Raw genomic sequence first — 14,551 nt, forward strand, 5'->3', positions numbered from 1 at the left:
TATACATTATATACGTCAGAAAAATCTTGAGACAAAACACAGCAGTCAGTGGAGGAGATGTCCTTTTATTCCCTCACAAACTCGGTAACACAGAAGTGGAATGTAACAAACAAGACTGAAGTCTACAGAGGGGATGTCCAGAATGGATTTCGACAATCAGGGGCTTCCACGGGGGGCAGGATGAAGATCACGTTGTGTCTGACAAGTAGGGATCTCCCCAGCGATGAGCTGAATTTACAGTATGTGGCATATAAGGGATAAACTAATCAGAAAAACCAACTCTTACTGCAGCACCGGCTCAATGGGAGCTCGGGCTTACACTGGCAGAAATAAACCTCCCATGAGTGCACCAAATATTCAGGATTGTTTTAGGTTTAATATTAAAAAAATAAATAGATTTCCCAACTTGCACTAAATGTCCCAGAAGTGGAGTAAATGTGTCCTTTACGAAGGCTAAAACATTAACCCCTTAGCTGCTGAACCGGTCCGCAACACATTGCAGAGGTCCACTTGCAGATAAAGGTGCTCTATGAAATTAAATAAAACGCCACCCCAATGTGAGGTCCATATCTTTGTTCTGTGAAAATAGATTACACATGCTCCGCTTCTAATCTTTGTTATTTATCACATAATCCTTGTACATGGAGTACAGTACACCTGGAGAGAAGGAGACAGAATAAATATACAAGCGTTAGACGTTAGTACAAGAAACAAATGACACAAGATCTGTCCCCAGCAGGTGAGCCACAGAGGGAAGACTTGATTAGGGGACATAGACACTGGCAGATCAAAAATAAAATAAGCATTCAACACCTTTCCTGCACCCTGACAGCGTACTAACCTCCTAATGAAGGACCAGAGCTGAAAAGATCAGTGTGCATCTGCCCAGCATAGAACAAGCCAGTCATGTGCGAATATTAACTATACACATTCTGGGCCTGAATCAGAGCTGAACGCTCTGACCAGAGCACTCGCTCTGAATCAGGGTCCTCCTCCATGAAAATGGAGCGGCCTCCTGGCCGCTCGTATAGCTGTGGGTGACCACCCACAGCATATGTGAGCGGCCAAAAAGATGGTTGCGAAGGTCTTGACCATCGGACTTGCGATCCTAGGGTCTCCCTGCCACAAGCCCTGGAGTGATTTTGGCTCTATCAGAGCCAAAATCACTCCCACTGACATCACTAGTGATGTCACTGGGGCCGGCTTCAGATGGTAGGCGTTCCCATGGGAACGCCTCCGTCTGGCAGCCACGCCCCCAGCACGCCCACCAAAGGGGGCGTGCTGTCAATCAACATCGACAGCACGCCCCCTTTGGGGCACGCTCCCTCCGTCGTGCGCATCGTGCGCATGCGCAGTGGGGAACATCGACCCGCTTGCGAGTGTACTGCCGCTCGCGAGCGGTTCTGAATGACCCCCTCTGTCCATACAGGACTGCGGAGAGTGGTCATAATGTGCCCCGCCGTTCTTTTCAGCTTACACACCATCTGTGCCAGCTGTGTGGTGCACCGACAGCTCCCAGTCCATTAGCACTGGTTCCTGGCGTATCTCTGACACTGTAGCTAGACTTCCATAGTCAATAGAAAAGGCCAGTGACGCCATAACCCAGATACTAGTCTAGGAGCACAGAACGCTAAGCAGGATGCACTAGAATACCAGGGACCACTGACGCAGGTGCTTGTTTAAATGTAATTGTTATATGGGATCCCAACCACCCAACCTTCAAATATCCTCCTGCAACTTCTAAGGGGCCCATGTATCAGAAATCGCTTACTCAGTGCAGTCTGGGCGCGATATTAGAAACCCATGATCGCATTGCAGTATGCGATCATAGCGTCCCGGGATGTATTAAATAGCACCGGCAGCGATAGGGGCTCCGAAAAGCTGGCAGTCCCTGTAATGTGCTCGGAGTGTAGGACTACTGCACATGCGCGGCGGCCATTACCGGGGAAAGTTCTTCCAGGACCCTCTCCCAGTCATTTTCGCATGTGTAGCCCATAGGCTTCAGCAGCACTACGCCATATTCAGATGGCGTAGGCTGCGGGGGGTCCAATCTGCTTTGTAAATCTGACAGCATCACATCCCCCATATATACCTATGGGGGGTTGCGGCTACTGTTGGAAATGGAGAGACCGCAACAGATATTGGAGATCGTACATCTGGTGGATACTTAACATTTGCGGGTATCCCCCCCCAAAAAAAAAAATTGTGTTTTCAGGGGGAATATGCCGCAAATATTTAATGAGAAATAGGCCCTTAAATATTTTCCTTATGTATTATTAGCCATCTGGTTATAGGATAATGGCACAGTCATTTATTTATTTCCAGAATGTAGTGTTGGATCATATCCAAGCACAATACAAATAATCACCAATTAGGAAAGGCAAGAAATGTTAGTACATGTAATAGGCTATACAGTATATGAATCTGGCAGTGGAAAACATTAAAGCGCCTCCTGCTGTTTTATGACGCTGTACAGTGTAATGGTCGTGTTTGGCACAGCAATAAATTCAGTTACAATTTTACTGGCTCAACGTCAGCTCTGGGTTAGTAATCTTGGCATCAAACACTCACCACAGGTCATTGCTCCGACAACAAACCCCTGGGCTCCCACACGCATGTGTATAAGGTGGACGGACATTTTGGTGTCCCCTCGGGATCTTAGTTTGTACAATCCATAGCCCACGACTGCCAAGAGGCCAGCAAACCCTGGAACACAGAAAAGCACGTCACTGGTAGCGCAATGCAGCTCCTCCCCCACAGCACAACTTCTTATTCATTTTAAAAGTGCACAAAAAGCTACAGAATCTTTTTTTTTTTTTTTCTCGTGTGGATCATTTTCATGGTTACATTTAAAAACTCGGTCACATATTAAGGGTCGTGTCCTGATAGGATCTGGTACAGGCGAAGCCTGCAGTATCAGTTGTTGCAGCATCTCTGCCCCTCCACATCCATAATAAATTTCTGCAGAGCAAGTCTGCTAAGCTGTCAATACCGATGTCTGCTCTGTTACAGAAGCAGCTCGACCCTAGGATAATCTGCTGCAGGAATGACACAGAACAGTGCATAGGCAATTCCGCCATATATATATTATTATGGATTACATCAAGGCTTCAATCATTTTAAATGTTATTCAGAAAAGGGTAATAGTAGATACATTTGGTGATAGTTCCTTTTTAAATATGTGTGAAAGATAACAGTACCTCTACGGTACTCTGGAGCCTTGCCTGTGTAGAAAGCCTTCCTAATGCTGGGCATACACGGCCAGATAAAATGCCTGTGAGATTTCTCTCACAGTGTATTCGGCAGACATCTGCGCTCCGCCCCGGGGGAGAAGACATTTCCCTGTTCCTTCCGTAGGAAGGAACACAGGAAATGTCTGTCGGCCGCGGCTGGGCATACACTGTCCGATGCGGCCGACAGTTTACCGGGAAATATCGCATCGGACGGGCATGCTGGACAATCTGGTATGCCCGTCCAAGCAATATTTAACCCTCGGTCGCCCCCCCACACGCTACAATTATCGGGGCGATCCGCCGATATCAGGCGGATCGCCCCGATAATTGTAGCGTGTATGGCCAGCATAAGATAAAGATCACATCTTAGGCCGTGGTACGCAATACGACGACGGGCTAATCGGGATGAATTCCCTTTGTCCCGGACCATCCGTGATTGCCTGTACACATTGTGCAATTTAATAAACGGTAGATAGATACCTCACCCAGGCCTTCATTAAACTGCACCACCTTGTCCACGATATCTTCTGATGGACCGTGCAGCACAGCCAACCAAAAGATATTGTGTGTACCCAGCCTTAGATTGTCCTGAATGATAAATATGTATTACTGGCATCGTAAAATGAAACTGCCAGTTTCAGTTAATAAAGTTTCCCTACCCGCCTTGTTTTCCTTGGTTAGATACACAAGGGGGAAGAGTGTAAGGAACGTTACCTGCTTGTGGAGGGTCATCTCACCCTCATCCCCTCCCTGACATCAGTCGTTTAATTATCCACCAGATATTTCTGGCAGGCATTTTAGGACGGTTAGTGAAAAAAAAAAAAAGATGCTGAGGAGGGACACTCTCTGTTCCCCTGTAGAGGTTTTGGTCCATTGAGTACATCTCTACATTGAATAGTATCATCGCTTTCAATGATTTCCTCCTTAAAGACGCCAAGAAGAAACGGTTTGCTTAGGGAATTTACTCCTAAATCTTTTACATTTTATATGTTTTCATTCTCTTAGGGGTAAATTTACTAAGATGGGGGCTCTATTTAAGAAGTGATGTTGCCCATCAGATTCTACAGTGGCAGGTGGGGAGTTTGACTGGGGCGGTACACCTGTCAAACTGTAATGCAGGTGTCCTAAGGCGAGCTCAGGGAGGACAGAAACCTCCCGTGGAGCAGAAGCATTTATCTAGCACCGTCTAGAAGAGAATACCTGGAATCTGGTTGCTATGGCCAACATAACTTCTTAAATAGAACTCCCACCTAGGTAAATTTAACCCTTTAGGCTCTGTGCAGTGAGGATTTCAGTGATCCGGTCATAGATAGACCAGAAACCAGCAGAGAATGCTGATCTCTATATGGCGCGACGCCTGTAGTATTTGTGCAAAACGGCCACTATCCACTGAGATGATCAAGTTCCTCTGTGGCCCCAATAGATTTACTCATTGTGGCCTCACACGGGACAATACAGTCACAGTCTATTCCAGTTTGGCCAAACACGCCTACAGCAATATTAGACATATTCACTTGCTCAGGGCTAAGGGGCCGGATCATAAGGGGACACAATTAGTAACTGGGAAAATAACTGCACTTAGAGGTCACTGCAAAGTGTAATTTGTGCCGTATACATAAAACAACTGACTTGTACCAACCGCTCTTCACAAAAGACATGCTGGGCTAACGCAGCATAACTGTGGGGTCTCTCACATAATACAGTATATATCTCTACAACTCACCTATTGGCACAAAGGGAGACTCCTTGGATTTTCTTATGAGCTTTGCTGTCTGAGAGTCATTTAACTCGTAGGTTGGCAGGACATCTGTGGAGCTTGAAGCCATCTTGTCTAAGAGAAAAACAAACTACATGTCAGACGGTTCATTATGTTGCAAACAAAGCAAAAACACACTGTACGGGTCACACCCCCTTTAACCCTTTTCATTCTTTAGGCACTATTTGTGCAACCAGTGTTTTGGACCAGTCATTTGCAGGGTCGCTAGCTATTGTATGCAGAGTCTTTTTCCCCCCTCTCTCTTCCCCTACCGTCTCATCTCTCTTCTCTTTTTCCTCCCGTCTCCCAAAAGTTCTTTCCCTTGTTCCTCCTCCTAGGACACGTAGTAGTAGCAGTATTAAGGAAAGAGAGGAAAGGAAAGAGTTTGTTCTGTCTTTTAGAAGCAAATAATAAAATACATTATTTGGGGGGGGGGGGGGAATAATGGTGCATACACACGGGACGATCATCAACGATAACGATATCGTTGAATGATCTCCCGGGTGTGCTGGATGATCAATATCGACCATCAACCCACTAACCCGCCAACGATTGCAGGTCCCTATAGCAACCTTGTCGATATCGACCAGATTGGCCTGCATGCACGGTCAGTGGACAATATTATCGTCCATACGTGCCTGCGCAACGCAGGTCGTTGGTGGGTTGGAAGGGGCAAAAAAATATGCACGATATGAACGATAACTATATGATCAATATAGTTATCGTTCATATCAAGCATTTTAATCGTCCAGTGTGTACGCACCATAAAACTATGAACAGGTACTGCAAGATCCGTTAATTGAACTACAAAACAAAATGTTTTTATACCCAAACACGTGAGAAGCTTTGTATTATTTCATATGCATCAAATGTCCTTTATGCATCTGAGCAAGTCCTTTTGGTATGCTGGAACCGTCTTATACCTTGGGACCTTCTAGGGGTGGAATGAATGCCTGGTTCGGTATCCGTGTCTGACAGGGTGCGTGGTGCATGGGTACATGGGTGCAGAGCCGTAACTAGACTTTTGGGTGCCCTGTGCCAGAAAGAGCATTGGCGCCCCCCTCATTTTTCAAAGGGACATAATGCACCCACAAAAGGGGAATGGCCTCGTGGGGAAGGCCCAGGGAAGAGATAGGGGAGGGCAGGAGATGCTGGAGATGAAATAAGAGGAAGTTACAAGTGAGAATGATAATAAACAGAAATTTGACAGGCCCAAACAGCGCCCCCTGACCTGTGGTGCCCTGTGCGATGGCACCGGCTGCAGTACCCTAGCTACGGCCATGCATGGGTGTTTCAGGACAGCTGCGGTGTGTTCTGGGGGCACACGCTCCTCCGGGTCCGGTGTCTGTGTCCGGGCGGGGTGATTTGGACCATCTTAAGGTACATGAATGGGTGGGGGCGGACAGGCTCCCGGATATATATTATATGGTGTTTGTTGTGGGTGTGAGCACCTCCAGTGTCCCAGTGTGGTGTTTTGGGCCATGTTAAGGTACTGTACTGTCCCTGGGTGGGTAGTTGTCTTGGCAGGAAGGGGGAATGCCAATTCACTAGGAAAAAAGGGTTGGCTGTGCAGCCAATAAGAGCGGTGAGGGGAGAGGGGGCGGAGTCTCCCACCAGCTGTTTACTGGACTTGTGCTAGACACACAGCATAGGAGATTATATAAGGGATACTGGACGGACCCTGATAAACCTAGATAAATCCATACTTGCCTACTTTTGAAAAAGCATTTCAGGGAGATTGTGAAAGCAGCACCTATGAGCGTGCGGGAAAGTGGGCGTGTACTGCTACATCTGAGAGGCGTGTCATAAAATTGATTTATATCCACATGTAAATGAGCCCCAAGTCAGTTAGTAAGATCTACTTGTTGATGAAAACACAGTGATACTTCTCAGAAAATACATGTAACCATAGGAATCGTTGTGTCTTATAACCAATGCAGGGAAATTATACTAATTATCCTATTTGAATGTATATATCTCTATTTTTTCTGTTATATAACAGTGTCATAATGGGGGTAAGGTGAAATGAGGGAGATTACTAGACTCTTCAGGGAGACAGGGAGATTGCGGCTATTTCAGGGAGTCTCCCTGACAATGAGGGAGAGTTGGCAAGTATGGATAAATCCTATTTGGCTTTTTTACAGAAATTACTTCAGAGGTTAACCATTCACAGTAGCTATATTTCTATTAAATACCAACCATTAGAATAGGTCATTATTCTAATTGGAGTACAGCCAGGAAAGTGATTACACACCCTGGGTGTTGGCTAAGAATATAGGGAATAGAATCTCAAATGAAGTTGGAAAATGTCAAAACCACTGCGCACAGCAGCCCAAATGTTCCTACAAACTCGTATGAAGATCACCCACTTCAAAAGATATAAACATAAAAAAGAGAGAAGTAGGTACATAGTAGGGCGCTCTACATTTAAGAATCGAAATGAATAGTTATAGCATACAATTAATGCATTTAATACGTTCCTTTTATAGTCGTAGATATCTTGTAATGTAGTCTGAAGGTTCACATATATATCTTCTCCTCGTTTTCGGCCTTGAGGAAAGCACAGTTCAGATTTTCATCCACATACCTCAACAGGCTGAATACATAAAAATACGGTCACAGGAATCCTTCAAGTCTCAACTGTGCTTTCCTCAAGGACGAAAATATTTGATCTTTGTATGTATTTTTTACATGGATGTTTTAATTTTTTTTTAAAAAAACAATCTTGCTGCTGGAAAAATAGACTGATGTGTGTTTTTTTTTTTTTTTTTATGCGATTGGACGCTGTTTCTCTTTCTTTGAATAAACATATCCTTTTTTGGATTTTTTACCATCCTTGATGTTGAGATATACATTTTTTATGGGAACTGTATTATGATCTGAGGATAGAAAGTGTGAATATCCTATACCAGGAAAAGAAACCTTGATGTGAGGATTCTGTCTGTTAGAGTGAGTCGGGGTACGCCATTGTTGCATGCAAAGATACCTTTTGAGGTTTGCTTTTTTTTATTTCTATAAGTGAGTCATGGTACGCAGACTACACTATTGATGAACCACGCTTTTGGGTGATTGGAGAGTTAAAAGATACCTTTTGAGGAATCAGTAGTCATTTTTTTCTGTGAGTGGGGTGCGCACTGTTTGTGTGGAGGGGTGTTCTACACACTTTGGGGGTCATTCAGACCCGCTCGCGAGCAAAGGTCGCTCGCAAGCGGGTCGATGTTGTGCGAATGCGCACGACGGAGGGAGCTCCGTCGTGCGCATGCGCGAGACCCGGCGAGCGACGAGGGGGGCTCGGGGTCTCGCACCAAAGGGGGCGTGCTGTCGATGGTGACTGACAGCACGCCCCCTTTGGTGGGCGTGGCTGCCAGACGGAGGCGTTCCTATGGGAACGCCTACCGTCTGAGTCCGGCCCCACTGACATCGGTGATGATGTCAGTGGGAGTGACTTTGGCTATGATAGAGCCAAAATCACTCCTGGGCTTGCGGCAGCGAGACCCTACCGCAGGGTCTCGTCGCAAGCCCGATGGTCGCGATGGTCTGACCATCGCGACCATCATCATGGACGCTCGCATAAGCTGTGGGTGGTAACCCACAGCTATGCGAGCGTCCAAAAGGCCGCTCCACATTTAAATAGGACGGCCCTGATTCAGAGCGAGCGCTCTGGTCAGAGCGTTCAGCTCTGAATCAGGCCCTTTGTTCCACACACCCCATCTCCATTTTCAAATCTTGCATATAAGAGTACTGGTGACTGATATAGTGGTTTCTCCTTCTTTTCATAAGTTACATCGGTCACAACGAGGAGAAGATATATATGTGAACCTTCGGACTACATTACAAGATATCTATGACTATAAAAGGAACGTATTAAATGCATTAATTGTATGCTATAACTATTCATTTCGATTCTTATATGTAGAGCGCCCTACTGTGTACCTACTCCTCTCTCTTTTTTATGTTTAAGAATATAGGGAAGTCAACAAGGATGAGAAATACAAAAAGGGAGGCTCCAAGGTTCATAGGAGAACAAGTGCACATATCCAGTATAATAAACGTAGGAGCCAGATAAAACTAAATAGTCACAGTCCCTGGCTTTTCCAAGACCTGGTTAGATGCACCATCATAAATACACACCATAGACCATGAATCAGTCTTATTAAGTAGAAGAGAACACTAATATTAAATGACATATAGCAATTTTTACTTTCTATTACTGACTAGTAAACCTAGGATATTACTCCGGTACTGCTAGCAGCAAATTAACCTATTCATGTCTGCAGCAACGGTGTGGAGTCCGGAAATGACAGAATGATGCAATAACTTCTGGTAACCGAAGAGCATCTGTCTGGAGGACGTGGTAGAATATTCTGTGCACACAACACAGTGAAAGCCATTTGCAGCACTCCTCACACAGAGGGGACATCACTGGAACATAATCCAGACTTTTCCATCACAGGTCACACACACAAGCACTGTGCCCCCCCAAGTGTCCATTTAGAAATCATATTACTGAAGTGGCCCTGGCACCTATACAAACACACAACATGTAAAATGGCCGAAAGGGTCTTCAGCATTCAGTTACTTTCTGTCACTTTGTATCAGAGGGGAAAGGGAACCCTCATTTTACTTGTTGGTTTAGTATTTCTACATATTCAGAGACAATAATAAAAGACTTTAGATCAAACCCCTCACTGTCCTGACAACAGACCATAACATCACTAAGGACATTACATGACGTGACGTGACCTTCAGAAGGTCACAGGAAGCTGGTACTGGGCACATAAAATGTGTCCGCAATAGGAGGGCAACAACTGGCAACAATACCCCCTTCAGCCTAGGGAACCGCATCCTTCTAACCTTAATCTCAGTAACAGGTTAGGACAGTGTTGGCTAACCTTGACACTCCAGCTGTTATGGAACTACATAACCCAGCATGCACTGCTACAGTTTTGCTATTAGGGCATGCTAAAACTGTGGCAGGGCATGCTGGGATATATAGTTCCACAACAGCTGGAGTGTCAAGGTTAGCCAACACTGGGTTAGGACAATACATTTATTCAAAGAGACATCACAAGTCCTTAAAAATTACCCCACGTTACTCAAACACACACCCTTACTCCAAAACACCCCTCAGAGCCCACCCACAAGATCTATCTGCCCATGAGCTCCGAATTTACCACAAAACACCTCTCATGTACCAGTCTTTCCCTAAAACACCCCTCAGCATTTCCATTCACTTACTAAATAGGCTAGGAAGAGGCTCTAAAAGGGGGGCTGACAGACCATGATAGAGCATAAAGCAGAGAAAGGACAGACGAGTCAAAGTAATACAAACTTAGGCACTATAGGCGAAGTCTTGGCGCTTATAACGCTTGTTGCCCGTCGCTGCGGAAATCAGCTTGCAAAAATTAATTTTGATAAAAATATACGAGCAAACAATAGCTCAAGTGCATAACGCTGTTGTATTTGCCATAATGTAAAAGCAGGTTGAGTAGTTAGGGGAGATAGACGTGAGAAAGGCACCACATATACAGGTCAGGCATTATAAAAATAAATCATATGTAAGGTAAAGGTGTCCTAACGATCAGCTTCTGGCTACGTCAAACAATTTCACATTAATTTTACTACAGGATACATCCTGGGTAACACCATGTCACTGGTAATCTGTGCAGCTAGGTACTGTTGTAAGGTGGCAAACATGGCAGTTAAAGTGAAGGGTGGAGGTTAGTACTGAATGAAATATTCAATTACAGACCAAAAATTGCAATTGTGGCCTCTTTCTAACTTTGAACAGCAATGTCAAATAGCCTGCTTTAACTGTGGACCCTACGGAACCAAAGCCATCGCAATGCCCACATACAACGTCCTAATGACACCATCAGCCTTAACTACAAATTACTCCGAAAATCCTATGCCCAACTCCATCAAGACTAGTATGCCTAATAATCCCATAAAATGTGCTTGGTTATTGTCTGATGGCAATGCCCATTAATCAGTTGTGTGAGACACATAACTACACCCCCACTGACTTAGCAAATGGAAAGGGTCATATTTGCAAAAACCGCAAAATAATCCAGAAATGTTATTTAAAACACAAAGGTGATCACAAGGTGAAGCGGTTTCTCCTTAAAGCCGCTGTTATTGTATGATTATCTAGCAGGTACTGTAAATTGATGCTTATATAAGAAACAAACTATGCACGCTGAAAGGAGACCATCATTAAATGGGAAATTCTGGCATTGGACCACTTGGCAGTGGAATACAGGATAGAGAACTACGAACACTTAAGAACAGGTCAGATGCAGTCACAGGTTATGGTTATTACACAACCAGATCTGGCGACACAGAGATTCTAAGTGTTAATGAGTAATCCAGAAAAAGGGACCGGGCTCTTGGCCACAGCAGTCCGGATATCTGAATTCAATAGCACAGAATCACCACGTCAATATCGTCCGTGGTAGTGGCGCAGTGCGAGGGTCAATGGTAAACGTAAATTTCTCGATTGCAGCTTGTGATTGGTCACCCTCTCAACTGGTTTTCAGCCATGAATGTGTGAAGAACACAGGGAGAAACGACTGTGAAGCAGACACAGCAACAGTATGGAGAAAGTTACCTACACGTTGGTAGAGACAGTTTAATCAGTGTGCAAGTTTTAAAAGGATGTATTGTGTTCTCTTCACCACTAGTTTACAAAGATGTGTCCAACATGCAAATGGGTCCAAGCAAAACGTGGTTCGGCCATAAAAAGACCCGCGTACAAAACTTGCTGGTAGCAGAATGCATGGATAACATTTCTGCAAATGTTTGTGAAATCTTTCAGTACATTATAATGTGTGAAGACATTTACTTTAGAACCACAGGACAAAATGCTAAAACTGGGCTATAAATATAACACACAGGCAGGGGGCCAACAGAGAACATCACAATTTCATAATCTTTCATAACATGTAACAACTGACTACACATTTTAGGGTCGATTCTAAGTCGCACGCTGCTGCGACCGCTTTACCGTCTGTTGCCGAAGTCGCATGCGAATGCTAGTAAAAGCTCTTCCCCTGGAGTACAAGTGTGAGTCTGACTGTGCCAGGACTGAGACGCCCACTTTGTGCATCTTTAGAGGGAACAATCCAGCTTGGTGCATTTTTGGACGCAACATTGAAACTAGCAGGTGTTGCCAAATGCTAGGTCCGTGCAGAACCACACTCAGAGTATGGCCTCCAATGTAAGCAATTAGGCATCTGAGTGTGCAACCAGTTATGTGACACGCCCATATGAGAGTTTATCTCCGTGTGTCTGAGTAGTCACCTGTGCATCCCAATCACTTCTGCGACTCTGTGCGTACACAACATGGGACACATGCGCTGTGCGACTTCTTAGCTATTTAGTAGCATGTGCAGTTGAAAAACCATTAACCATGTATGTGAATATCGGCATTGCGTGCTACTAAACACCAGGCCCTTTATGTGGCAAAAGTAAAACATTCCTACACTATGCGAGTAGTGGGGCCCATACATCAGGCAGCTATCAGGCAATTCCCCATTCTACCGATGCCTGGGTCAAGGGACCAGGAAAGTCTCAAATCACTGTTTCTGACCCAAAACTTAATCTCTGACTCGCAGATTCCGATAATATATAGTCTGCTGATCGGCAACGGCAGAACGGGGAATCGGCCTGTAGATGTATGGCCCACATAAGACTGGTCACAACTTCCCAGTGCTAGTGGGATGGAAACACCATTATCATGCTGAAACATACACAATCCACAAGATATATTCAACGTGAAAAAAATGCATAGGTATATACCCCATAGGTATATATATGCATATATATATACCCCAAATCCAAATGAACTGGCACTCAGAGGGTTTTTTTTAAGCAAATAAAGTGTATATTTCGGGTCGAGCTTCAAGGCCGCAGCCCCGTCATCAGGAACTCATCATAGCACTGGCACGCCTGCGTTCACCCGACATCCCCCCGTTACCACCCACAAACTGCACTTCCTGTCAATCACTCTGCGATGGGTCTGTGTAGTCACTGCAATAGCAGTGGCCGGTTCACGCACGCTGCTTAACAATCGGCCAATTGCGTGCGTATTAGCAACTGCGTTCCTTGCTGAATCATGCCTTTAATTAATATCAGATGGGCGGTTAAAAACAAGCATGCGTTGGTGGAAACCATCCTAATCCCCTGTAGGAAAACCATTTTCATTGAGGTGGGATCACTGATGGCTGCCAACAATCGGTTTCTGATGTCCATTCCCATATTTAACCAAAATAACACTTACTTATATAACAGGGGCTATATAATTCATTGTAGCACACGGCAGTCCTACTAAGAAACACTGAAGCGATATCTGACCTCACCACTTACACAAATTTCCTATACACACACCCCTGTACCTCGATTTAGGTAGGACAGTCCTGATTTGAGGGATCTGTCCCACAATTTCTAAATGGGAAGGTTGGGAATTATGTCCCGTTCTGCAGCATTGAAGGAGTATTTTTTGGGAAGGGCAGGGGGAAGCAGCTAGATCCCCTTCCTTAGATTGACCCTGACGTCATCAGCCAGTGTCCAACGTCATTCCCTACCATCCAAGTGGGCATAGAGGAGGAATATAATCATGTGGCGAGCGTAGCGAACGAAGCGAGACCGCGAGGGGCCAACTTTCAAGGGCAGGGGGCTAAGGTAAGCCAGGAATTTGGGAAGAACTGAACTTGGCCTCCTTGTCCTGGACACACTGTCCTGAGGTCGCGAGCCGGTATATAGTCAGCCAATGTACGTGTAATTCTGCACAGAGGTTAAAATATATATATTTATTATATTTACCCACACACACATCCCTATTACTTGGACTATAGTAGACATTCTGGACATATACACTAGAGTTATTTGTTACACTGCAGTGTGTGATAGATGATAGATAGACACAATCCAAAAAAATAAATATAAAAATATATATATTAGGCCCGTGATTCTATACGCACGTTACTCACCGGTCTCCTCCTCGCTGTAGTAGAATGCAGATCTGTCTCTGTCTGTCACCTCCCCCGAGCCCGGCACTATACTTTCTCACCGGCACCTGACGTCAGGGGGCGGGACACTACGTCATCAGGGGGTATTCAGGAAACCATCGTGACCTTCCCGGCAGAATGACGAGGGGCTCGGAGGGTTCAGACAGAGATAGAGGCACCCTGTAGTATCACTCAGCATCAGGCTGGGGGTGGGGGGGCATCGCGCGGTGCCGCTACCCCCACCCGGCCTCCAGCAGTCACTGCTCCACGAGGACTACAACTCCCGACATGCCCCGGGCGCTGACGTAGACAACAGACCGGCTTGTCTCTCATTGGTAGTTAGGCTGTGGGCGTGGTCCCAGGACCAGTTCTGACGGAACGTGCGGCCCCTCCCACTGCCATAGACGGTGCGCGGCATGCTGCCAGAGGGGAAGCGTGAGGTCAGCAGGTGGTTGTCTTGGAGACCAGATCGTGTGACCGCACTGTACGTGTCAGTCAGTGACACGCCCCCTCCTGTCTGATCTATGTCATCATGACTCATCTATGTATCCCCA

General features: G+C 45.5%; 1 protein-coding gene across 3 annotated transcripts; it reads right to left on the minus strand.

Moving 5' to 3' along the window:
• Positions 1–45: 45 nt before the first annotated feature.
• On the minus strand, positions 46–14,268 carry HIGD1A (HIG1 hypoxia inducible domain family member 1A). Of its 3 annotated transcripts, none has more exons than XM_088442566.1 (4): positions 13,980–14,268; positions 4,957–5,059; positions 2,572–2,706; positions 46–657 (listed from the first exon to the last, which is right to left on the minus strand). In XM_088442566.1, the coding sequence occupies exons 2-4, from the start codon at positions 5,057–5,059 to the stop codon at positions 608–610; spliced, it is 288 nt and encodes a 95-aa protein (XP_088298692.1). In that variant the 5' UTR covers positions 13,980–14,268; the 3' UTR covers positions 46–607. The 3 variants fall into 3 exon arrangements, with proteins under 3 accessions (XP_088298692.1, XP_088298691.1, XP_088298693.1); XM_088442565.1 differs by having other exon boundaries at positions 4,957–5,064; positions 13,980–14,267; XM_088442567.1 differs by lacking the exon at positions 13,980–14,268 and adding an exon at positions 5,262–5,281 and having other exon boundaries at positions 4,957–5,064.
• Positions 14,269–14,551: the final 283 nt, after the last annotated feature.

The sequence above is a fragment of the Taudactylus pleione genome, unplaced genomic scaffold, assembly GCF_031769625.1.
Source record: "Taudactylus pleione unplaced genomic scaffold, aTauple2 ptg000314l, whole genome shotgun sequence".
Classification (NCBI taxonomy): domain Eukaryota; kingdom Metazoa; phylum Chordata; class Amphibia; order Anura; family Myobatrachidae; genus Taudactylus; species Taudactylus pleione.

Excerpts from the sequence above, each read along its gene's own strand:
- HIGD1A (XM_088442566.1), bottom strand. The coding sequence starts at position 5,059 with ATGGCTTCAAGCTCCACAGATGTCCTGCCAACCTACGAGTTAAATGAC. Across the intron at positions 2,707-4,956 it reads GTCTCCCTTTGTGCCAATAG|GGTTTGCTGGCCTCTTGGCA; the intron begins GTGAGTTGTAGA and ends TCTGTGTTCCAG. Across the intron at positions 658-2,571 it reads TGTCGGAGCAATGACCTGTG|GTGTACTGTACTCCATGTAC; the intron begins GTGAGTGTTTGA and ends CCTTCTCTCCAG.